Raw genomic sequence first — 24,337 nt, 5'->3', positions numbered from 1 at the left:
CATTTGTTTTTGATGCCTGTGCTTTTGAGGTCTACATAAAATCATTACCTAGACTAATGTCCTGAGTGTTTCTCCTATGTTTTCTTCTTGTAGTTTTATAGTTTTAGATCTTACATTTAAGTCTTTAATCTATCTTGAATTGATTTTTGTATATGGTGAGAGATAAGGTTCTAGTTGTATTCTTCTGCATATGGATAACCAGTTTTCCCAGTACCATTTGTTGAAGAGGGCGTCCTTTCCCCAGTGTTTTTTCTTGGCCCCTTTGTCAGAAATCAGTTGGCTGTAAGTATGTGGATTTATTTCTTTCTTCTGTTGCATTGGTCTATGTGTCTGTTTTTATACCAACCATACTGTTTTGGTTACTGTAGTCTTGTTGTATATTTTGAAGTCAGGTAGTGTGAGGCTTCCAGCTTTGTTCCTTTTGCCCAGAATTGCTTTAGTGATTCTGGCTCTTTTTTGGTTCCATACCAAAAAAAAAAAAATTTTTTTTTTTTTTTAGGTGGAGTTTCACTCTTGTTGCCCAGGCCAGAGTGCAGTGGTGCAATCTCAGCTCACTGCAGCCTCCACCTCCCACGTTCAAGTGGTTCTCCTGCCTCAGCCACCCAAGCAGCTGGGATTACAGGTGCCCGCTACCATGCCTGGCTAATTTTTCATATTTTTAGTAGAGATGGGGTTTCATCATGTTGGCCAGGCTAGTCTCAAACTCTTGGCCTTAGGTGATCCACCTCCCTCAGCCTCCCAAAGTGCTGGGATTACAGGCATGAGCCACTGTGCCCAGCCAGGTTCCATATACATTTTAGGATTGTTTTTTCTTTTTATGTGAAAAATGTCATTGGAATTTTGATAGGAATTTCATTGAGTCCATAGATTGCTTTGGGTGGCATGGTCATTTTAATAATATTTTCCTGATCCATGAGCATGGGATGCTTTTTCGTTTGTGTCTTCTTCGTTTCTTTCATCAGTATTTTATAGTTTTCCTTGTAGAGGTCTTTAACCTCCTCAGTTAAACTATTCCTAGGTGAGATTTTTTTTCTTTTGTAGCCATTATAAACGAGATTGCCTTGTTGATTTTTTTTTTTCCGGCTAGTTTTTTGTTAGTATATAGAAACACTACTGATTTTTGTATGTTGATTTTGCATTCAACAACTTGACTGAATTTATCAGTTCTAAGGTTTTTTTTGTTGAAGTCTTTGGATTTTCCTATATATAAGATTATGTTGTCTGTGAAGAGGAACCATTTGACTTCTTTTCCAATTTGGATACCTTTTATTTTCTTCTTCTGCCTGACTGCTCTCGCTAGGGCTTCTTAACTATTAGTATTACATATATAGTAGGAAAGTTTGCTTCCAAAAAAAGTACTATATAAATTCATCAGAGTGGAACTTGTTGGCTGTTACCATAAGCTTTATTACTTATCATATGCTCTCTAGTATACCAAATATATATGGTGAAAATAAATACCTTATTTTCATTCAAGGAGTTCAGAATACTTGGTAAACACAGGAGACAATGTTATTTTTCCTGATTTTGAAGATTGAGGCAAGACACTTTTTATAACTTACCCTTCTTCCCCTGAATAACTAAAACCGAGTATCAATTACTCATGATAGTCTTTTTTTTATTTTTTGTCTTGACCCTTCAGCCAAGGTATAGGAAAAGAAAAATGTAATTCGAGCCTTCAGCTGTGTGGAAACTTTAGTGAAACATTTCAGGTACCTTAAAATTTTTAATTAGTTGATTCCCCCCTTCCCAAACTTAGGTTATTTTATTTCTGTAATTTTCTTCCAGATTTATGGCAACCAAGCAACACCGTGTCATAATAGTTTATAGTTTACTTTTGTTACTTTTTAATTTTTTTAAAAAATAGATACATTTTCAGTGTTTAAAAATGAACAAGTATGGAAAGGCTTATACAGTAACTGAAAAGTCTCCTTTGGGAAGCCAAGGTGGGAGGATCACTTTAGGCCAGGAGTTCAAGACCAGCCTAGGCAACATGGAGAGACTTTGTCTCTACAAAAAATTAAAAAACTAGCCAGGTGTAGTGGTGCATGCTTGTTGTAGTAAGTACATGGGAGACTCAGGTGGGAGGATCACTTGAGTGCTACTGCACTCCAGCCTAGGCAACAGAGCAAGACCCTGTCTCTAAAAGCAATTTTTTTTTAAAAGAAAAAAGTCTCCCTCATAGCCCTGTTCTACAAAAGTCCTACTTCCTTCCTCACAAATAGCCACTGTTACATTGTTGTTAGTTTCTTGTGTGAAGATTTACTTGTAAAATAGAACTATTTTTTAGTATATCTTCTAGTGATCTTAGTTTCAGTAGGCTTAGGAAATGGATCTGAGAGAAATGGTATTTAATAACTGTGATATGTTTAAATAAGAATTATTGGCATTTATTTTCAACGAGGTTACAAGATTCTTTTTCTTTGAAAACACTGTCAACTTACAGAGTCAACTAATTCATGACCGAAAATGTATTAGGAAATTGTCTGGAGAAACTGTTGTCACATACCAGAAAAAGGAAAACCTTGAAATGAATGGGGATTCTTTAATGTTTGCAAGACTCATGAATTCTGAGTCACCTCTGAATGAAAGCCCTACTGATGACAGTGAAAAAGAAGCCAGCCATTCTGAAAGTAATGTTGATGCTGACAGTGAGGCTTCAGAATCTGAAAGTGCTTCAAAGCAGACTGAACTGTTCAGATCCAGTAGTGGATCTGGTGTGCACACAGATGGACCCCTTTACCCTCCATCAGCAGGTGAACTGGTGTACAACAAGGAGACTGACAGTGGTGATAAGCAAATGGCTGAGGCTATTTCTGAACTTCATTTGAGGAGCACTGTAACTGGACATCAAGATTTTGACAGAGAAAATCAGCCGCTAAGTATTTCAAATAATTTATGTTTTTTAGAGGGGAAGCATTTGAGGCCTCATAGTCCCCAAAATGCTTTTCAGACCCTTTCTCAGACCTATATAACTACTTCTAAAGAATGTTCAGTTCAGTCCTGTCTCTACCAGTTTACATCTATGGAATTACTAATGGGGAATAATAAGCTTCTATGTGAGAACTGTACTAAAAACAAACAGAAGTACCAAGAAGAAACCAGTTTTGCAGGTAACTTTTTTTAATTAAATAATTATTGATTTCCTGATAGTGTCTAGTGAGTTACAAATTTCACTGAGAATTTTACTGAGAATCTTGTTTCTATACTTGCGTTACTTAAGCACAGAGATTGTTTTATTCATATTTGTACCTGAGCACTTATGATACTGGGCAGAACAGATTTTCAATAGTTTTTTTTGTTTAAATAAATTGAAGAGCAGGAAGTATACAACTCTGCCTTAAAAATGCAAACTCATATAATCTTATTTGAGGGAACTATGTATCTGAAATCTATCCAGAAGAAATACCCCTACAACTTTTTTTTTTTTTTTTTTTAGATGGAGTCTCACTCTATTGCCCAGGCTGGAGTGCAGTGGCGCGATCTTGGCTCACTGCACCTCCACCTCCTGAGTTCAAGGGATTATTCTGCCTCAGCCTCCTGAGTAGCTGGGATTACAGGCGCCCGCTACCATGCCCAGCTAATTTTTGTATTTTTAGTAGAGATGAGGTTTCACCATCTTGGCCAGGCTGGTCTTGAATGCCTGACCTCATGATCCACCCGCCTTGGCCTCCCAAAGTGCTGAGATTACAGGCGTGAGCCACCATGCCCGGCTCCCTAAAACTTCAAATCGTATCACTAGTAAGATTAATGATGAGGCTAATGTGTTTCACAGATCCTATCAATTTGTTGTAAACTCAATGTAAGATAAATTTTTTTAAATAGTAGCATGTCATAAAGCTAGCGCTATAATTACCAAGATTAGTTGGTCAGAGAAAAGTGGAGAAAGGGGGAAAATAAGAAATTTTCACTTCATCTTTATCCTTGAATAAATGGAAAGAATACTCTGATTCTTAGTGACTACTCGTTTTAAAATGTAGACTTTATTATTCAGGTATGGTGAGGCTAAAAGATCAGGAGATAATTGCCCCTGAAGAAATAGTGTGTTATTCGTAGTTCCCAAGAAGAAGGGGCCCACCGTGCTACACAGGATCACATAGGGAAGCACCAGGGTCAGTCAGGAGGTGGGAGAGTGAGGGGAAAACATGGGCAGGAGCCTTTAGTGTGATTTCTAAAGGAAGGAATGTGTAAGGCAGGGTAAGCAGGCTTAGGATCGGCTAGTTTGAATAATTTTAGTGGGCTCTGGGATATAGGGGCTGTCTCTAGTTATCAGGTGCCTGGTCCTAGGGTGATTACAGCAAGTGGGTAGTGGTCCAGAGTGCAAGAGCCCAGTGAAGGAGGTTGTTGGGGTATGGGCTCTGGACTCTGGATTGGTTTGCATATGAAAGGCATGCATACATAAGTTGTTTACTATCTCTGTGAATTAGCCCTGGGAGGGGTTGTCCCTCCAGTGTTAACCAGACCCTAGATGTCAAAGCATCAGAATAAAGACACGCTTAATACGCTAGTAATAAAGAAATGGGAGAAGGAAGGAATACCTACTTACATTAATCCAAGTTAAATATGCAGTTGGCGATGTTCAAATCCTAACATAAATCTTAGGAATTTAGAAATTGGGACTGGGCGCAGTGGCTTACACCTGTAATCCCAACACTTCGGGAGGCCAAGGCACGAGGATTGCTTGTAGCCAGGATTTCAAGACCAGTCTGAGGAACATAGTGAGATCCCATGTCTACAAAAAACGTTTAAAAAATTAGCCAGCTGGGGTGGCATGCACATGTAGTCCCAGCTACTTGGGAGGCTAAGGTGGGAGGATCGCTTGTGCCTGGGAGGTTAAGGCTGCAGTGAGCCATGACCACTTCACCGCACTTCAGCCTGGGTAACAGCAAGACCTGTCTCAAACAAACAAACAAACAAACAAAAAATAGACAAAAAATTTAGAAATCTTTTTAAACCCAAACTCTTCAACTACACATGTGCTTCTGGTGATTTTTGGCTGGAGGGCATTGACACAAATTACTTCTAGTCCATCTGCTTTCTACCTTCCAAAATTTTGTTTCAAGTGTTACCTCTCCTATTCTTTTTTCTTATTAACTGTGTGCCTTAAAAAAAAAATTCCTTTACTTTCATTTTAGCAGAGTTTTAGGAAGGAGTAAAGACTGCCCTTTCATCAGAAGTCCAATTTCTTTAACATTTTTTAAAATGTGGTATGATGCTTCTGTATAAATTTTTATTATATGGTAGATAATGTATAAAATGGAATTTTATAAATTTATTGTATTTTATGTAGAAAAGAAAGTAGAAGGAGTTTATACTAATGCCAGGAAGCAATTGCTCATTTCTGCTGTTCCAGCTGTCCTAATTCTCCATCTGAAAAGATTTCATCAGGTAAGTTTCTTCAATAGCACCATAATTTTCATCATGTGTTTTACAAAACTTTAAGTCCTATAGAATATTGTCAAGGATTAGACAGTAACCAGTAACTTACTGAATTTTAAAATGTGTCATGTGAGATTTACTGCTCATCTAGCCATAATAGTTAATAAGACTTTCCTGATTAAAATTGTTTAATTCACAATATTTGAAAATTTAGGCAGCAGGAACCTAAATGGTATCTCCATGTATGTTTGTGTGGTAACAGAAAATAAGTTTTGTGGCCGGGCATGGTGGCTCCCTCAGTCTTTGGGAGGCCGAGGTGGGCAGATCACCTGAGGTCAGGAGTTCAAGACCAGATGGAGATAAAAGTCTTGCTCTGTCGCCCAGGCTAGAGTGCAGTGGCTCAATCTCAGTTCACTGCAACCTCTACTTCCTGGGTTCAAGCAACTCTCCTGCCTCAGCCTCCCACATAGCTGGGATTAAAAGTGCCTACTACCACACTGGCTAATTTCTGTATTTTTAGTAGAAATGGGATTTCACCATGTTGGCCAGGCTGGTTTCGAACTCCTAACCTCAAGTGATCCACCTGCCTGGGCCTCCCAAAGTGCTGGGATTACAGGCGTGAGCCACCATGCCCGGCCCATACAATTTTCAAATAAAAATTTTAATTGTATAAAACAAATTATCAAGAAAACAAGGAGAAAACTTAAATGATTTTTTGGGGGTGGGGGTGGGGGAGGGAATCTCCCTCTGTTGCCAGGCTGGAGTACAGTGGCACAATCTCAGCTCCCTGCAACCTCAGACTCCTGGGTTCAAGCGATTCTCCTGCCTCAGCCTCCCGAGTAGCTGGGATTACAGGTGTGCACCACCACACCTAGCTGATTTTTGTATTTTTAGTAGAGATGGGGTTTCACCATGTCGGCCAGGCTGGTCTTGAACTCCTGACCTCAGGTGATCCACCTCGGCCTCCCAAAGTGCTGGGATTTTAGGCGTGAGCCACTGCACCTGGCCCTTAAATGAATATTTAACTTGACCTCTGTGTGAAAGACTTTCTAAATATAAAAGCTAATAAGGAAATCTCAAGGAAAACTATTGATAGTTTACATATTTGCAACATTTTAGGTGGAATCCAGATGTGTGAGAAGAGATTTTTCTCCATTCTGCCATCCCTGTCCACAGATTAAGTTCTGGATTCTTCCATAGTCAAGGTTATAGAAACTCAATGGAACTGAAATGGCATAAAAAACAGAAGCAGATGTATTATATCTTGTCATATCAGAGCGCCTAATGGAAAGGGTACATCTGCAGTGATTCTGTGTGAATAAGAGAGGATAATGCCAGATTGCAGAAGCTAATTTCATGATGCACCACAGTTATTTTATATTTGGTACTTGCATCCCTGTTTAGAAACAACTTACAGAAATAATTCTTGCCCTTAAAGGGAAATATTTATGGACATCCATCTAGGTCCCTTTTTCTCTCAAGCTAAATATAATGTCAGCAAAGTCACATTCTTATTCCCAGGGTTTGGGCATTATAGGGAGCAGAGTCCCTAAGCAATGCCTGTGTTTCTAGTTCATTGACATCCCTGAAAGCCTTCTCTATGGTAGCTTTAGGGCTGTATATCAGAAACATCCACAACACTTAAATGCAAATCTGAAACTGGATAGAGATCTTTGTCATAAAAATGCCAAATTTTTAACGTTGTAAGTATATAAAGAGTCTTAAAGATCAATAAGAAAAATATCAGACCCTAATAGTAAAATGGGAAAAGAATATCAACTGACAGTTCTGGAAGTACAAAGTTCAGGCAAGTATAAAAAAGGTCCATCCTTCCCAGCAAAAGAAAGGCAAAATAAAATGGCAGATTCTTTTTTCAACCTGTCCAAATTAGCAAAGATATAGTAGTGTTAATAAGGATGACCTAAGATACATTTTCATTTACCAGCATTGGGAGTGTAAGTTGGTAACACCTACTAGAAAGCAATTTAGTAATGAATATGAAGAATATTGAGTAATTTTTTTTTTTTTTTTTTTTTTTGAGATGGAATTTCGCTTTTGTCGCCCAGACTGGAGTGCAATGGCATGATCTCAGCTCACTGCAACCTCCACCTCCTGGGTTCAAGTGATTCTCCTGCCTCAGCCTCCTGAGTAACTGAGATTACAGGCACCCACCACCACACCTGGCTAATTTTTGTATTTTTAGTAGAGACAGGGTTTCACCATGTCGGTCAGGCTGGTCTTGAACTCCTGACCTCAGGTGATTCACCCACCTCAGCCTCCCAAAGTGCTTGGATTACAGGCATGAGCCACTGTGCCCAGCCGAGTAATGTTTTAAACAAAACAATTTTTGAACAAAGCTAATGACTCTTGACTAAGTAAGAACCTACCACAAGGACATAGAGATATACATAAAAATGTTTGTGTGGCTCACTCAGGTTATGCCAGACGTAAGGCCTAGCTTAAATGTCCAATGTGCAGGACATCAGATTTATATTTTAATATGGAAAATGCAGTGTATCATTCCATTAAAGGGAAAAAGGCAGGAGACTGTAGATGCAAATATAAGTCTAGATATTTTCCAAAAATTACCACCTAAAAAAAGATTCGTCTTATATTAAAGTCCTTCACACAGTCTCTCGTATGATGGGGTAATTTCTCAACAGCAAAGTACTGACTGAGGAGAACACAAAAGCCTGAAATGATCTCAGACAGTGCTGGTATTGGGTGCTTATAGAGGTCACCTGATGAAAAAGGCAAAGAAATTGAATGTAGATTAAATATTCCTAGGATATGACCTCATAATTTCATGTCAGCTATTTTCAAGCCTTCTAAAGATCACTTGAAAAAACAAATCAGTAAGTGGCTACACTTCGGCAAAAAAATAAGTGTTTTTTGTCTTTAAAGAAAGATAAGCAATAAAAAAGCAACAGATCTACAGTAAAATTGTGATTAGTATGCAAATGAAAGATCAGTCATTGACATCATGAAAGGTTGCCTCTTTTAGTTTTTGTCTACCCATTCATTTCGGATTTAGGTATCTTCTCATTCCAACAGAGTCCATTTCTATTTACGGGTCTCCTCAATACCTTTGATATTTTATTAGCTAGTTTTTATTACCATTACATAATGCAAAGCATACACTTTTTAAGGTTTGCCTCTGAAAATTAGAAAAAGATAGCATATTTAAGAACATAAAAGTACAATTTTATTTATGTAATATATAGCATTTACTTTTACTGGTATAATGTTTTGAATGTTCAGGTTGTTTGTTTGTTTTAATGAATGAATATAATTGAATTTTAGAACTGAAAAAGACCTAATCTCATCCTTTTATACCTGGAATCAAGTTGACAACCAGTCACTGAGTTAGGCCTAGAACACCAATCTCCTTACTCTTTAGTTGAATATATTTTCATGATAGCATGTGTGTCAGTAGCTTAGCTTTTATATTGAATTTATTTTTCCATAAGCATTGAAAAGCCACAGTGAAAGTAACTATTCCCCCTATTGTTTGTGGTAAAAATCCCCACATAAATGAATCTTTGCAGTAACAATTTATGAAACCTAATTTTTAATTTAGTCATATTAATTTTAGACTATTAGTCACATTTTTATCTATGAAAAAACTGCTACAATTTCTCTGTTGGTTTTAGTTAAACACAGTGCTTTAGATCTAATTGTTGCATTTCAAAAATGTTTTGGTCTTTTTAAGGCTGGCTTGAGTCTTCGTAAAGTAAACAGACATGTAGATTTTCCACTTATGCTCGATTTAGCACCATTCTGTTCTGCTACTTGTAAGGTACAGTATATTAAGATATTTAATTGATTTATAAATTAATATGCTTGAAAGTATCCTATATATTATTAGGCAATGCTTTTTCTTTAAAAAAAAAAAAAAAAGACTTCTCTTCTGAAAGGGAATTTTAATAGCCAGTGATTAAGTCAGTAATATGTGGAACATTTAATACACTGAATATGATTTTTGTCCTGTGGGAGACAAAATAAAGGAAAATTGAAAAGGTAAGGCATGAGGCATGATGGTTATGAAGGTCTAAGCTGTTTGTAACTGCTACTGAAGCTGATGGTTGCTGAGAGAAGTGAGGTTTTGTGTCCTCTCTTGTTCATTGTGAACTGTTTAATCAGTAGTAGTTTTACCATTTGCGGAGTTCTGTATCTTGCAAATCAATATAGTAGTGAATTGTCTTTCGTGCCACTTCATGTGTACTACTGAGAATAATGTACTTGTCAGCGGATTATGATACTTCAAAACTGCTGCTACTGTAATAATTAGGTACAGAAAGCAGACTAGTTTATCATTGCTTACTTTACATGTAAGAATTGTGTAGATGAAGTAGATGACTTTGTCTTCCTTGAGGGAAGCAGTTATGGGGTAACATATTGTCCTGTTCATGATTACTGGCTAGAAGTCTAGATTTTGTGGTATGTAATAGAATGCCTATTGAACTTAATACTTTCAGTACATGATAGTTAAAAATATCTTAAATGTAATTTTTGGTTGAATTACAGTGTATCTGCTGTGGAATACCAGCACTATCTGTCGATTATTAATACTCAGTATTCCTAGAATTTGATAATGTGGTAAATAATAATGAAATTTAACAAGCTCTGTGTTAAATTTATAAAAACATATTTTTAAAAAGTACCTATTACGGAGAATTTCCAATATACACAAAAGCAAATAGAATAGTACCATGAACTTCCAGCACCCAGCCCTAAACCCTTACATCCATGGCCAGTCCTGCCCTATCCACACACTAATTCACTTTCTTCTTCTTATTTTGAAGCAAACATCAGAAATAATTTCACCCATAAATATTTCACTATGTATCTCTAAAAGATAAGAATTGCTGCCTCTCCACTTTTTAACATAACCACAGTATCATTTAATAATTCTGTCATATCACCTAGTGTTCATATTTTCAATTGTCTCATAAATGTGATTTTTAAAATGAATTACTATCCAGATAAGTACTGGATCTGTTGTTCATTTGTGCGATTTTTAATTTTCACTTTTTGGAATTTCTTTTAAAATTTAATTTTGTTTAATTACATAAAATATTTATATAGGTCCAAAGTCAAATGTACCTAAATAAGGTAAATTCAAAGATGTCTGGCTTTTCGCCACGTCATTCTACCTGTTTGCTCCTTCTCCCTGTAGGTAACCATTTAAAAAATTATGGCTTATTCTTTTATTATTTAAATATAAGCAGATAGGCATGTATATTTTCATCTACCCTCTTAAATAATGGTAGCTGACACTGTGTATCCTTTTTTCTGCCTTACTCTTAACATTACATCCTAGAGCTTATTCCATAGCAGCATTTAGAGATCGTCTGCACTCCATTTTTCCAGAAGCATAATACTCTATTGTGTGGATACATCATAGTTTATTCGACCAGTCCCCAATTTACAGACATTTTAATTCCAGTGTTTTGATATTACAGATAATCCTGCAATTAATAGTGTGGTACATGTCTTTTAACATTTTGCTCATGTATTTGTGGGATCAAATCCTAGAAAAAGGATTAATGAATCCAAGAGTAATACATATACAACTCAGCCTGATAACATCAAATATCCCTGCATAGGTCAGGCGCAGTGGCTTACGCCTGTAATCCCAGCGCTTTGGGAGGCCAAGACAGGTGAATCACCTGAGGTCAAGAGTTTGAGACCAGCCTGTCCAACAAAGTGAAACCCTGTTTCTACTGAAAATATAAAAATTAGCTGGGCGTGGTAAAAGATGCCTGTAATCCCAGCTACTTGGGAAGGTGAGGCAGGAGAATCGCTTGGGGTGGCGGAGGTTGCAGTGAGCCAAGATCATGCCATTGCACTCCAGCCTGGGTGACAGAGCAAGACTCTGTCTCAAAAAAGAGAGAGAGAAAAAAAAGAAATATCCCTGCATAGGGATTGTACCCTTTGCATTCCCATATGCAATATGTGTGAGTGCTCTTTTCCCCACAAATCAGCCAACAGAGAACCTTGTTAAGGTTTTTCAATTTTGCCGGCCTAATAGGTATGGAAACTATCTCACTTTTACTCTGCATTTTTCTTATGTTAGGCAGATATACATTTACTTACTTTTCCTTACAATAGTATTTAACAGATATTACTAATTTGGGTTTTTTCTTTGTTTAAAAGAATGCAAGCATGGGAGATAAAGTTCTCTACGGTCTCTATGGCATAGTGGAACATAGTGGCTCGATGAGAGAAGGCCACTACACTGCTTATGTGAAAGTGAGAACACCCTCCAGGAAATTATCGGAACATCCCACTAAAAAGAAAAGTGTGCCTGGTATGCCATCCTAAGTTTATTTTTAAAAATGAATGTGTGCTTCCTTTTCTGGGAGAGCTAAGTTATTATTTCATAGATGCCTCTAGTGGATTTGCTTGCTTGATTTTATTTTATTTATTTATTTATTTAGATAGAGTCTCACTTAGTCACACAAGCTGGAGTGCAGTGGCACAATCTTGGCTCACTACAACCTCTGCCTCCTGGGTTCAAGTGATTCTTACTCCTCAGCCTCCCGAGTAGCTGAGATTACAGGTGCATGCTACCACGCCTGACTAACTTTTTGTATTTTTAGTAGAGACGGGGTTTCACGGTGTTGGTCAGGCTGGCCTCAAATTCCTGACCTCAAGTGATTTGCCCGCCTCGGCCTCCTAAAATACTGGCATTACAGGTGTGAACCACCATGCCCAGCCTCAATTGGATTCACCTTAAGTGAGAATTCCCTCTACAAGTGCTTAGAGAATCTCAAATATTATGAAGACTGTACCCTTCTAGGTCATATGAGATGACATGGTATTTTAAGGTACTGAGTCATTGTGTATTGTAGTGGAGTAGCATTTTATTTAACAATACCAAAAGTTTTTGAAGCCATACCAGATTGTCAGAAGAGTTGGAGTTGAAAATTTGCTGGCTTTGTTTATGGGTCATCCAACTAACTTTGCTTTTTTTTGATTTGTTTTTGAAATGAGGTCTCACTCTGTCACCCAGGCTGGATTGCAGTGGCACGATCTCGGCTCAATGCAACCTCTGCCTTCCAGGTTCAAGCGATTCTCCTGCTTCAGCCTCCAGAGTACCTGGGACTCCAGGCACCTGCCACCACACCTGGCTCATGTCTGTTTTTTGTTTGTTTTTTTTTTAAATTAGAGACGGGGTTTCACCATGTTGGCTGGGTTGGTCTCAAACTCCTGACCTCAAGTGATCCACCCACCTCAGCCTCCCAAAGTGCTGGGATTATAGGCATGAGCCACTGCACTGGGCCAGACAGCATTATTAATTATCCCTATAATATTAATGCTTTGAAAAAATTTGTTCTAATGAGAACACATGGACACAGGGAGCGGAATATCACACACTGGGGCCTGTCGGGGGTTGGGGGTAGGGGAGGGATAGCATTAGGAGAAATACCTAATGTGGATAACAGGTTGATGGGTACAGCAAACCACCATGGCACATGTATACCTATGTAACAAACCTGCACGTTCTGCACAGGTATCCCAGAACTTAAAGTATAATTTTAAAAAAAAAAAATTCGTTATTTTTGGAAAATGCTTAACCCAAAAAAAAACAGACTTCTTAGGTAAAATTTGGCATTAGATAGAGTTTGTAATGAACATGTTATTGTTTGTAATTTAGAGTAAGAACCTAAAGCATACTTACTTTAAAATTGCACTTCTTCTTCTTTTGCTAGGTTTGAAAGAGGCTGATAGTGAATCAGCAGGCCAGTGGGTCCATGTTAGTGACACTTACGTACAGGTGGTTCCAGAATCAAGAGCACTTAGTGCACAAGCCTACCTTCTTTTCTATGAAAGAGTATTATAACTATTAATGGTAATGATTATTTAGGTCATTTGTTTTTGAATGCTGTAGTGATAACTATAATATATAACGTGCCTTTGTAGTCTTCCCTCTTCTGTAGGAAAAGCATGTTCATCAAATAGTCCTGAACTTTTCCAACATTTTGGTGAACCCTTTTAAAGTAAATTTACTCAATGCTTTAAAATTCATAGTCTTAAAATAAATGTGAATTTTGTTTCCAGGTATTTATTCTGGGTTACAAAAACCTCCCAGAATTTATAGTAGGAAAGGAAACCCCTTTATGATGTGGCTCATTATTACAAGCATTCAGAAATGATGCTGGCTAAGTCAAATCATTCCTTAAGACAGTGTTTCCTAAATGTAATACCACCTTCCTGAACTCTCACATATTCTGTATCATGGTTATTTTTTTAAAAATATTTTTAGCCTTTTTTAACCTTAGTCTTGTTTTGAGCAATCATATTCCATGTTTTATGTGCTTTTATATTTTTTATAATAAATATTAAAACTATTAAAGAAAAATTGTTTATCCATGTACCACTTAAAATCATCTCAGGGCCATCCAGTGGTATATGTGTACTACCATTTAGGAAACTGCTATAACACATAATTTCATGAAGTAACACCTTATAGTGTAGTTCCCTTGTCATATTTTATACAATTCAACCATATAAAAGGGTATCACTGTAATTGCAGTAGTTTGGGTTTACAAATAATCTGTTGATTAGCCTATTACTTTGAGGTTTTGAAAAGCTAGAAATATGATGAGGCATTTCATAAACATATCTCTTGCACCCTCTTCCTGGTGGAGTTAAGGATAACTTGCAAGTGGTTGGCCAAGGCCAAATATAGATGATTATAAAATTTAGAATTGGCAATTAGAAGTTGATAATACATATAGGACCATAGGATAGCTTTGAAATATAAATTGCCAAATTATATTTGTAAATGATAGAGAATTATAGTAACAGAAAAATGTAATACTTTTTTTACTTCTCGTAAATACTAAACACAGTTTTGGGGTTTTGAAATCACTATTTTTGTCTTCAGCAAGCATCATTAACAAGTTGAGGTGAATTTAGCTTTTATTTTAATGGGACATTAAGCTGGCAGTTTTTATTTTTTAAATAAATAATAGCAAAAATATCATTTTTCCCTCTAGAATACAAATTATTTAGCTGTCAAAACTTGGCATGAAGAATATTACTATTACTTAGGCTTAAATATCAAAAAATAATGGCTACTTCAGTGTCATATTGTTGAAACAGAAACAAAACTGCATGATTCAAGCATCCTAATCATTAGTGCCAGTGAATGATAGTGCAGGCAAGTGCCGGGTAAATGCCTAGTCCCACTTCATTCTCCTCCTGGGAAAGAAGGATAGTGGCTGCAGATAATGTATGGAAATATTTAATCAAGACTGACTGTCTTAAACACATAAGCATATATAATGTTATCAAGGTTACCAGTGCTGCCTTTTGATATATGGATGAACATAACTGATTAAAGATGGTAATAGTACACAAAATGCAAAGCTTAAAAATGTCATTGCATAAATTCTATTTTTAAGATGTTGAAATGTTAATAGTAGTGTTTTTCTTGATTTTTAACAGTGAAATAATCAAGAAATGTATCTTTAAGTTAATCTGCAAAGTCAAGCTGTGTTCTGTAAAAGGTATTTTACAGCATTTTCCGTTTAACTGTAATCTGTTATCATTGGAGATCTCAGTACCAGAGCAGTGAATTTTTTGAAAAATATTGAATGTCTTTATTCAAGTCAGCTATCTTGGTAAGAGCAGTTTTCACCTCCCCCCCAACTGCCCAAATGTAAATATAGGTCACCTAATTTTTCTTACAGAAAACATACTTTTAAGAGGCATGCACTTTTCATCAGATGGTCACTTGTTTCTTGTTTCAAAGATAAATATTTGGATAGATACCCATACTTGCTATGTCAGTCACAGTGCTGACGCTATTTTAACATCATTTAAAATGGAAAGATCTACGTATATTTTTGACATTATTCCAGAAGTAACATGCAAGTAAGATATTTTTATTTTCATTTTATTCATGTTAAATGAGCTAATTATGAAATTTTTTTATGGCCTAGAGTTTATGAGTGCTTTTTCCTTGTCTTCTGAAAAATGGAATAAATTCAAGTTTTAATACTTAAGAATTTGCTAAATATAGCTTTTGTAACAGAGAAAGCATGTTAAATTACACATGGGTCTACATTAAAATTTTTGTTTTTATTTTGAATATTTCCAAAGCACATTTGCAGGGACAGTAAATTGCGAGGCTACTAATAATAACAGCAATAGTTTCTGGATCACTTCAGGAAACAGTATAAATAAATAAGAATGTTTACATATCATCGACATAACTACCATAGTGTTGGAATGAATTAAAGTAAAACAAGTTTCACTAGCTTTATTTAGAAACTGGTTTACCCCAGCTTCCCGTTTTTTTCCAAATATAAAAAAAAAAAAAAAATGTTTGCCAATACTGTATCATTTAATGCTTTTAAAACTTGTGAAGACCACCTTTTTAGGTAGCTGAGAAGAGTGATAGTTGGTATCAATTTATTAGCCAGGCATGGTGGCTCATGCTGTTGGGAGGCTGAGTGGGGAACACTGCTTGAGCCCAGGAGGACAAGGTGCAGTGAGCCATGACCACGCCACTGCACTCCTGCCTGGTGACAGGGTGAGACCCTGCCTCAAAAATAAAAAGAAGACAGTTGGTATCAACTCAAAGAATAGTTGATGCCTATTCTCCTATTTTAAATGTACCAATAGAGCTATTTTACTATATTTAATAGTTCTTAGCTTCCATGTGTGATGATTTTAATCAGTGATTTTATGCAATAGCAGAATAAAATTTTCTGAAGATTAAGCTGTGAAATGTATCAACCCTCATCTAATTTTTGCAGTACAAAATAACATGCTGATTCCTTTTAAAAAATTCATGTTTGTAATTTATTTTTCTGCATGTATTGATCAAATAAGCCTAAATCAAATATGTGCAATAAAATTGAGCCTTTAGATAGTATCTAGTACATTGTTAAAAAAAAATACTATTTCTAGATATTTATGATGTTTTTGTTTATGTAGAAATCATGAATTCAAATCTGTTTAAAAGATGACTATATTTTCAATTTTGAGTAATAAATTTATACTGTTATTCCTACTGTTTTTTTTTCTTTTGCCATGTTTCTAGAAAATAGCTGTGTAACTTATTGAGCATTATTTTGATGTTACTGTATAAAACATGCATAATAAATATTCTTATTTATTTTATGTTACAAGATTGGTCCTGGAATTTTCGCAGTTTATGTTATTGACAGAATGCTTTATCTATCAACAATGCATTTGCTTATGTCTTAGTCCACTCAGGCTGCTATAAAAAAATACCATAAACTAGGTGTGTATTAACAGAAATTCATTTCTCACCGTTCTGGAGGCTGGGAAGTTTAAGATAAAGGTGCCAGTAGACTTGGGGTCTGATGAGGGCCCACTTCGGTTCATAAAGACAGCACCTTCTTGCTGTGTCCTCACATGGGAAAAGTACAAGGCATCTCTGTGGGTCCTCTTTCATGCAGCCCATTCACGAGGGTTCCATCCTCCTGACCTAATCACTTCTCAAAGGCCCTATCTCCAAATACTATCACACTGGGGATTTGTGAATGTTGTAGGGGACATAAACCTTCAGTTCATAGCAGCTTTCTCAGCTATATTCAAAATATCCTACATATTTTAGAAATTCTTTATTTCAAAACAAAATATCTTATGGGCCACTTTCACTCAGATTTCAGTATCTACCAAGGATGATCATCTTCCTTTCAGGGGTTTCTTAAAAGGTTACTTAGACAGGATAATTATTTAAAAGGGTAAGGTCTTGCACCAGCAATTAAGAAATATTTTGCCTACCCATTTGTGTCTAAACTTCTTTCAGGTAATGAAGCCCTCTGAGATTATGATGAAAGCTAAAGACCATCTTTTGTTTGTTTAGTCATTTAGTAAGTATTTGTTAGGCCAGGCACGATGGCTCATGCCTGTAATCCCAGCACTTTGGGTGGCCAAGGTGGGTGGATCACCTGAGACCAGGAGTTCGAGACCAGCCTGGCCAACATGACAAAACCCCATTTCTACTAAAAATACAAAAATTAGCTAGGCATGGTGGCACACGCCTGTAATCCCAGCTACTTGGGAGGCTGAGGCAGGAGAATTGCTTGAACCCAAGAGGCAGAGGTTGCAGTGAGCCAAGGTTGTACCACTGCACTCCGGCCTGGGTGACAGAGACTGTCTCAAAAAGAAAAAAAAAAAGTATTTGTTGGATACCTGTTGTGTGGTAGGTACTAGGGATACAGCAGTCAACATAAGAGCCAGAAATCTAAGAGGTGAGGAAATACACATTCTAAGAATGTAAGGAAAATTTGTGTTAATAGTAATGATATGGAGAAAAATCAAGCAATATGGACTCCCTATGAAGCCATGTGGAAATTCAGGTACAGGGGATGAAGATATCCTAGAGATAAAAGGCATGGTGATATTAGTACTGATAGTCCCCGAAGAGAAAGCTGAGTGTTGTAGGAAGAATAGGGTTTTAATTCTGGGGCCCTCTCTTCTGGCAATATAGAGACTGAGAAGGGAAGTCTTAACATCTGTATGTTCCCAGAAAAATGTATCTCCCTAATTTTTGCATGTAATTTCGAAGGTTCATGGACACTTCTAAAGCCATTTCATACATATTTTAAATTGCACCCAAGAAGAAATATCTGAGATGTTTGCATTCCCATATGTATTAGGATAGGCTGAGTTGTGCTGCAGTACAACCCCAAATCCCAGTGGCTTAACACAAAAGTTACTTCTGGTGCATCCAAAGTTCACTGTGAGTCTGCACAGTCTGCAAAGGCAACTGTCCTCCAACTGGTGATTCTCGTAATCCAAACTGATTCAGTCTGTGGCTGTACCATTTCAATATGAGGTCTCCCCATTGTGGCAGAAGAATACAGCATTAAAAGATCTTGCCCCAGCAATTACTCATCTTGGGTGTGTCTCTGACAACCCATTGGCCAGCAGTAATCATATGACCCTGCCTAATTGCAAGGAAAGATGGGTAGGAAAGAGTCTCCCATGGGCTTATAGGAAAAGGAGAATGGGATATGTGAATTTGACAGAAGTCTCTACCACAATCCACCCCTCTGGTCACCAAATAGGTTTTTTTTTTCCTTTTTTTTTCCTTTGTACACAGTGACTCTTAAGGGACAGGGCCCAAAAGTCCCATCAAGGTAAAAGTTTTATCCTCCAAGACCAGGCTCTCTGGAAGTGCTATATCAGGTTTGGATGTTTGCTCCTACTGTTCTGGAGACCCAGGAACCAAAAGGATACGTTCTGTTTTCCACATACTTAATGTACAGTGGTGGAACTGTATCCGCAATAAACATTCAGAATGGGTAAGAATGGGAGATACTGTTAGCATCCCTAAGTCTGGGTATGGGGCATATTCATGATTAGGCTCCTTTTCTATCTCCTAGGAAGAATTCCCTTGTGTGTTCTCTGACTCTAGACTCCATCCTCTGGGAAAGTTTTTTTGTTTGTTTGTTTCTTAAATCTTCATGGCTACATCTGAACAGCTACTGAGGAATATATATATGCCAACTTTGGGAGTTACAAAGCTTTTATTGAGACTCTTTCTTAGATGACTGGGGACTGTAATTTCTCTTAATTTGGAATAGCCACAAGTTGTTTTGGCCACAATTTGTGTGTGTTTTTAATACAATTCTTAAAATTTTAGTAGGTTTTTCATCCGTAGATTCATATGCCAGCAGCCACACCAGAGTTTTTTTGTCACATAGTTCTTGGGCTTGCTATATTTCTTTGCTTTCCTGCCCCCACACCTCACTTTGCGACAATTACAAGATTTGATGAGAGAGACATACTATACTCTTTGTTTTGAGACAGTCTTGCTCTGTCACCCAGGCTAGAGTGCAGTGGTGTGATCTCCATTCACCGCAACATCTGCCTCCCGGGTTCAAGCAATTCTCCTGCCTCAAGTTCCCGAATATCCGGGATTACAGGCGCCGGCGACCATGCCAGGCTAGTTTTTGTATTTTTAGCAGAGACGATATTTCACCATGTTGGCCAGGCTGGTCTTGCTTCTGATCTCAAGTGATCCACCTGCCTCGGCCTCCAAAGTGCTGGGATTACAGATGCGAGCCACCACACCCCGCTGAGAGAGACATACTCTTAATTACATTTTCACCCTCAGGCTTTTTTTTTTTTTTCCCAAGAGGAAAAAATGAAGGTTCCACATCTTTAATTAATCCATTGAAAATTTTTCCAAAATGGATATAAAGTTTACATCCTTAGTTATATTTGTTGCAAGCCTGAGTTTTAATAATCCTTTGTCACTTAAAAGCTTTCTCAAGTTTATTTTGGATTGCCTGTATTCCCTCATTTCAGCTTTCATAAGCCAACTCTTTTTTCCTGAGCCCTTCTCTTTCTTTTTTTTTTTTCTTTTTTTTAATTATTATTATTATACTTTAAGTTCTAGGGTACATGTGCATAACGTGCAGGTTTGTTACATATGTATACTTGTGCCATGTTGCTGTGCTGCACCCATCAACTCCTCAGCACCCATCAACTCGTCATTTACTTATAATACCTTGTCTAGTGCATCCAAAACACCCACCACACACTAGTATCTGGTTTTTAAACCTCTTCCCCTAGCTCGAAATTCATTATGTACATTATCTGCCTCCCAGATTATCATTGGTAAGTTATATCAAATGCTTTATTGCTACATAATGTGAAGTGCCATGTTTCGAGCCTCCAATATTAGTTTTTTCTGCCAATCAATCCTAAGCTAATGCTTTTTATTTTAGGTTCTTTGTTTCAGCAGCACTCAACTCCTGTTACCAGTGTCTATATTTGTCTCAAGATAGGTTAGCCTTATGCTGTATTATCAAATGAACCCGGAATCTCAGTGGCTTATCTCATGGTCGTTACAAAGTCCTTTACAGATCTGAGGATCTTCCTGGAAACAGTTTCCCACGAAGCAACTCAGTTATCCAGGCTGACAAAGGATTTCCCAACCTGTAGCTGCACTGTCTGAAACATGGTGTATTATGTGAAACATGCAGACTGAGGACGGTGCACCAACTCTTGTAAGTGTACTTCATTACTCACCCCACAATGAATTGGCCAGAACTAATTGATAAAGTACTCCCTAACTTTAAGGGGCTTAGAAATTCAGTCTTCTGTGTAGTAAGCCTGTGGAGAATCATACTGTCAAACACTAGTGATGTTTACTAATAATAATCGTCATACCAGTGAATTAAGTACAGAAACAGTAGTTTGAATCACAAAAGATTTCAGGTAAGAACAGGCAGTCATTGAGCATAAATTTACCTTACTTTCTCCAACCTGGCCTAAAGGAACAACACCTGCATACAGCCCTATGTGATCTACTGTTAAATAACTAAAGTATTATTTTATATCCTCATATTTCATTATGCCAGATTCACTACTTTCTAGGAAATGCTTAAGTAACTATATTAAGAATCACAGAGTAGGACGGGTGCGGTGGCTCACACCTGTAATCCCAGGACTTTGAGAGGCCGAAGCGGGCAGATCATGAGGTCAAGAGATTGAGACCATCCTGGCAAACATGGTGAAACCCTGTCTCTACTAAAAATACAAAAATTAGCTGGGCGTGGTGGCACGCACCTATAGTCCCAGCTATTTGGGAGGCTGAGGCAGGAGAATCGCTTGAACCCAGGAGGCAGAGGTTGCAGTGAGCCAACTGCACTCCAGCCTGGCAACAGAGCGAGACTCCATCTCAAAAAAAACAAAACAAAAAAAGTTGTAATTTGTACGGATGTGCCTGTAGCATACTAGCTTTAAATATTTTTCATCCTCCATTGTATTATGTGGTAAAATATATACATCATCAAATTTACCACTTTAACCATTTTTAGGTGTATAAGTAGTGTCATTAAGTGCATTCACATTGTTGTGCAAATTTCACCATTCATTTCCAGAATTCCTTCATCATCCCAAACGAAAACTCTGTACCCATTAAATAGTAACTTTTCATTCCCCCCTTCTCCCAACTCCTGGGAACTCTATTCTACTCTCCATCTGTGTGAATTTGCCCATTCTAGGCACTTCATATAAGTGAAATTGTACAATATGTGTCCTTTTGTGTCTGGTTTATTTCATCTTGCATGTTTTCAAGGTTTATCCATATTGTAGCATGCATCAGAATTTCATTCCCTTTTAAGGCTGAGTAATATTCAATTGTATATATATACCACAGTTTTAAATTTTTATTAAGTTTTAAGATGGATGTGATATGGCACCTAATAACACTATAAAGGTTCAAATCTCAAGAAACAGCAATAGTTCCTATTTCGATTTATTTTCCACATATCATCTTAGCTTATTTCCATTTTGCTTTAAGGATAATTTGTTTCTGTAATAATGGAAGGTGACATATCCTCCCCTAGAATTTTCTACTTCACTCCATTCATTCATTCATTCGTTCATTGATTCATTCATTCATTGAGACAGTCTCGCTGTGTAGCCCAGGCTGGAGTGCAGTGGCGCGATCTTGGCTAACGACAACCTCTGCCTCCTGGGTTCAAGTGATTCTCGTGCCTCAGCCTCCTGAGTAGCTGGGACTACAGGTGCGGGCCACCACATCCAGCTAATTTTTGTATTTTTTTGTAGACAGTTTTGCCACAGTGCCCAGGCTGGTCTCGGACTCCTGGCCTCAGGTGATCCACCCTCCTTGGTCTCCCAAAGTGCTGGGATTACAGGCGTGAGCCACAGTGGTTGGCCAAATTTTCTACTTCAAACACTGAAAACAGAGGAAGTTAATACAAATTTTAACCTATAAAGTCCCCTGGTTGTTAGTCATTAACAGCAGATTGTCAAATAAGACTGGTAAAATAAGACTGTCAAATAAGACTGCTAAGCATTTGATGATCCAGGTGCAGGATGATCAAACTGCAGCAGATCATGCACATGACAGCTGCTTACATAGAAATTTAACACCACAACACACATTCTTAGAAAATTCTGTGTTGAAATACATATACTTACCTCATGTGTCCATAAGATCATAATGTTATGGGGAACTCTTAGAACAGGGTGGTTAGAGAAAGGGAACTGGAATTGGAACTGTAAAATTCATTTTCAGGTCTGGCAAACAGCAATTGCTGAGGGTGTCTCATTAAACTGGCACAAGGAACAAAATGTGAGGTATTTAATAATCCTCTCCATTTCACAATGCATTTCCAAAATGACTGGCCTACATTAGGATCATTGTTGAACATATTAATGCAATCATACAGCAGATGTAAAAATTTCTGTGTGCAAAGCAAATGCTGGAGACTTGGAGGGCAGAGGTGAGGGAGAAAACCCTTACCCGAAAATTGCCTCACCTTTACTAGGGAAACAAGCAAACAATTACAATATGATTATAGGGAGTAGGAACACGACAGTTTCACTAGGACAATCGGGTTTCTCTAAGATAGAACATTCCTCTGATGAGAATGTTTCTCAGAGAATTTAACTTGAAAATCAGACCTGATGCAAAAAACTTGGAAAATGCACAAAATCACAGAGCAGAATCAGAGATTACTGATAACATGTGGTATATATCCTTCTTTTGCTCCATACAGTGGTTTTTATTCATTTTATGCTTTGGGACAGAGACCCACTCTTGCCCACGCTGGAGTGCAGTGGCGAGATCTCGGCTCACTGCGACCTCTGACCCTGGGTTCAAGCAATTCTCCTGCCTCAGCCTCTCTAGTAGCTAGGATTACAGGCACCTGCCACCACGCCCAGCTAATTTTTGTATTTTTAGTAGAGACGGGGTTTCACCATGTTGGCCAGGCTGGTCTCGAACTCCTGACCTCAAGTGATATGCCTGCCTCAGCCTCCCAAAGTGCTGGGATTGCAGGCAGGAGCCACCACGCCCGGCTCATACAGTGATTTTTAAAATCAGACTGTTGAGTAGTCTTATTTGTGCTAAGTGGAAATTAGGGAAAGGGTCAGAGAAATAGGGATTTCCTTTTGCCTTCAGTAGTATCCTCATGAACCTGCGTCATGGTGTTGTCAGGTGTAATCAATGAAGGTTTCTCACAAGATAAAATTTTATTTTGAGGACCACGTCCGTGGATTGGAGGAAAGGCAGATGGTTAGCTAGTGAGGACTTTTATTATAATGCTAATTCAGGAGTATCTGGGTTTCTAGTGCTAAGGAAAACTGAATTTTCAGCAAAGGGCATCTATATTTTCACATCTGTATCTTTATCCATCCAGCTGTGCTCTTACTATTTTGTTTCTACGGTAATTTGCTATTTCTTTTGCATGACAATTCCCAATGAAATAATTTAGATACTTCGTGCACTTTGTCACGCAAAAGTTTTCATGTCACTCTCTGGAAAGGCACTTCCCAGGATGTAGTTAATAAACACTTTATCTTTGGAACATTTCTGTTATCCTTGTAACTTGTAGCTCCTAGCCTGGCAATTGATACTTTTGACACTTGAACGTTGTTCATATAAAAACACTGTGGAATCAACGTACCCTCTTTGAGGAATGGCATTGCATACGTCCTTTTGAGAAGCCATCTTGTAGTTGAAGGAAAGAAGCAGGACGGAAACCAGACTTCCCCGCCCCCGCCACGGTTCCCTAAAGGTCACATAATGAAAAACCGAGACTAGTTAAGCGAAGGAGAGATGAGCAAGTGTTCCCGGAAGGGGGCGCGATGTGTTGAGGTTAACAAAGAAAAAGACAGCTGCGGGGTCAGCTAAGGTCTCCGCTTTCGCTACCGACCCAGACTGCTCACCTTCACAAACTCGTTTCCCTCAAGCGGAACTCTCGGCAGCGCTCAAGCGAGAGTATTCCATCCTTGGAATACTCTCGCTTGAGCGCTGGAATACTCTGAGAAGGTTCCAGCCAGATGTTGGACTGCCTGAAATGCCGCTTCCAGCGCACTAAGCAACTTGAACTGCGCTAAGCAACTGGCCTGAATGTTTGGTTTGACCCTGGGGTTCCTCCGTAGTCTGTAAGTGGAGTTGCGAACTCAATCCCTTCTCCAA

General features: G+C 37.9%; 2 protein-coding genes across 10 annotated transcripts in view; one reads left to right on the top strand and one right to left on the bottom strand.

Moving 5' to 3' along the window:
* USP45 (ubiquitin specific peptidase 45) overlaps positions 1-16,644 on the top strand; it is an 82,558-nt gene extending 65,914 nt beyond the window's left edge. For 2 of the 7 annotated variants that reach the window (XM_050786576.1, XM_050786579.1), the window contains 5 exons: positions 2,447-3,113; positions 5,291-5,388; positions 9,092-9,178; positions 11,539-11,692; positions 13,098-16,644. In XM_050786576.1, the coding sequence (XP_050642533.1) occupies positions 2,447-3,113; positions 5,291-5,388; positions 9,092-9,178; positions 11,539-11,692; positions 13,098-13,228 (1,137 nt within the window). In that variant the 3' untranslated portion in view covers positions 13,229-16,644. The other 5 variants (XM_050786575.1, XM_050786577.1, XM_050786578.1 and 2 more) reach the window with 5 other exon arrangements.
* Positions 1-24,337, bottom strand: part of LOC126952183 (uncharacterized) — a 75,726-nt gene that overhangs the window by 51,017 nt on the left and 372 nt on the right. Inside the window, exons 1-3 of one of the 3 annotated variants that reach the window (XR_007724818.1) lie at positions 24,085-24,239; positions 23,823-23,927; positions 20,346-22,087 (exon numbers count right to left, since the gene is read on the bottom strand). The exons of 1 other annotated variant lie outside the window; for it this stretch is intronic. Coding sequence is in view for 1 of the 2 variants with exons in the window: in XM_050786596.1 (XP_050642553.1) it covers positions 22,076-22,087; positions 23,823-23,927 (117 nt within the window). In the remaining variant the exon portion in view is untranslated. Of the gene's footprint in view, positions 1-20,345; positions 22,088-23,822; positions 23,928-24,084; positions 24,240-24,337 lie in introns of those variants that run through there. One more of the 3 variants, XM_050786596.1, reaches the window with a different exon arrangement.

Source organism: Macaca thibetana, chromosome 4, assembly GCF_024542745.1.
Source record: "Macaca thibetana thibetana isolate TM-01 chromosome 4, ASM2454274v1, whole genome shotgun sequence".
Lineage (NCBI taxonomy): Eukaryota > Metazoa > Chordata > Mammalia > Primates > Cercopithecidae > Macaca > Macaca thibetana.
The sequence above is the reverse complement of the archived record's forward strand: the minus strand, read 5'-3'. Positions and strand labels throughout refer to the sequence as shown.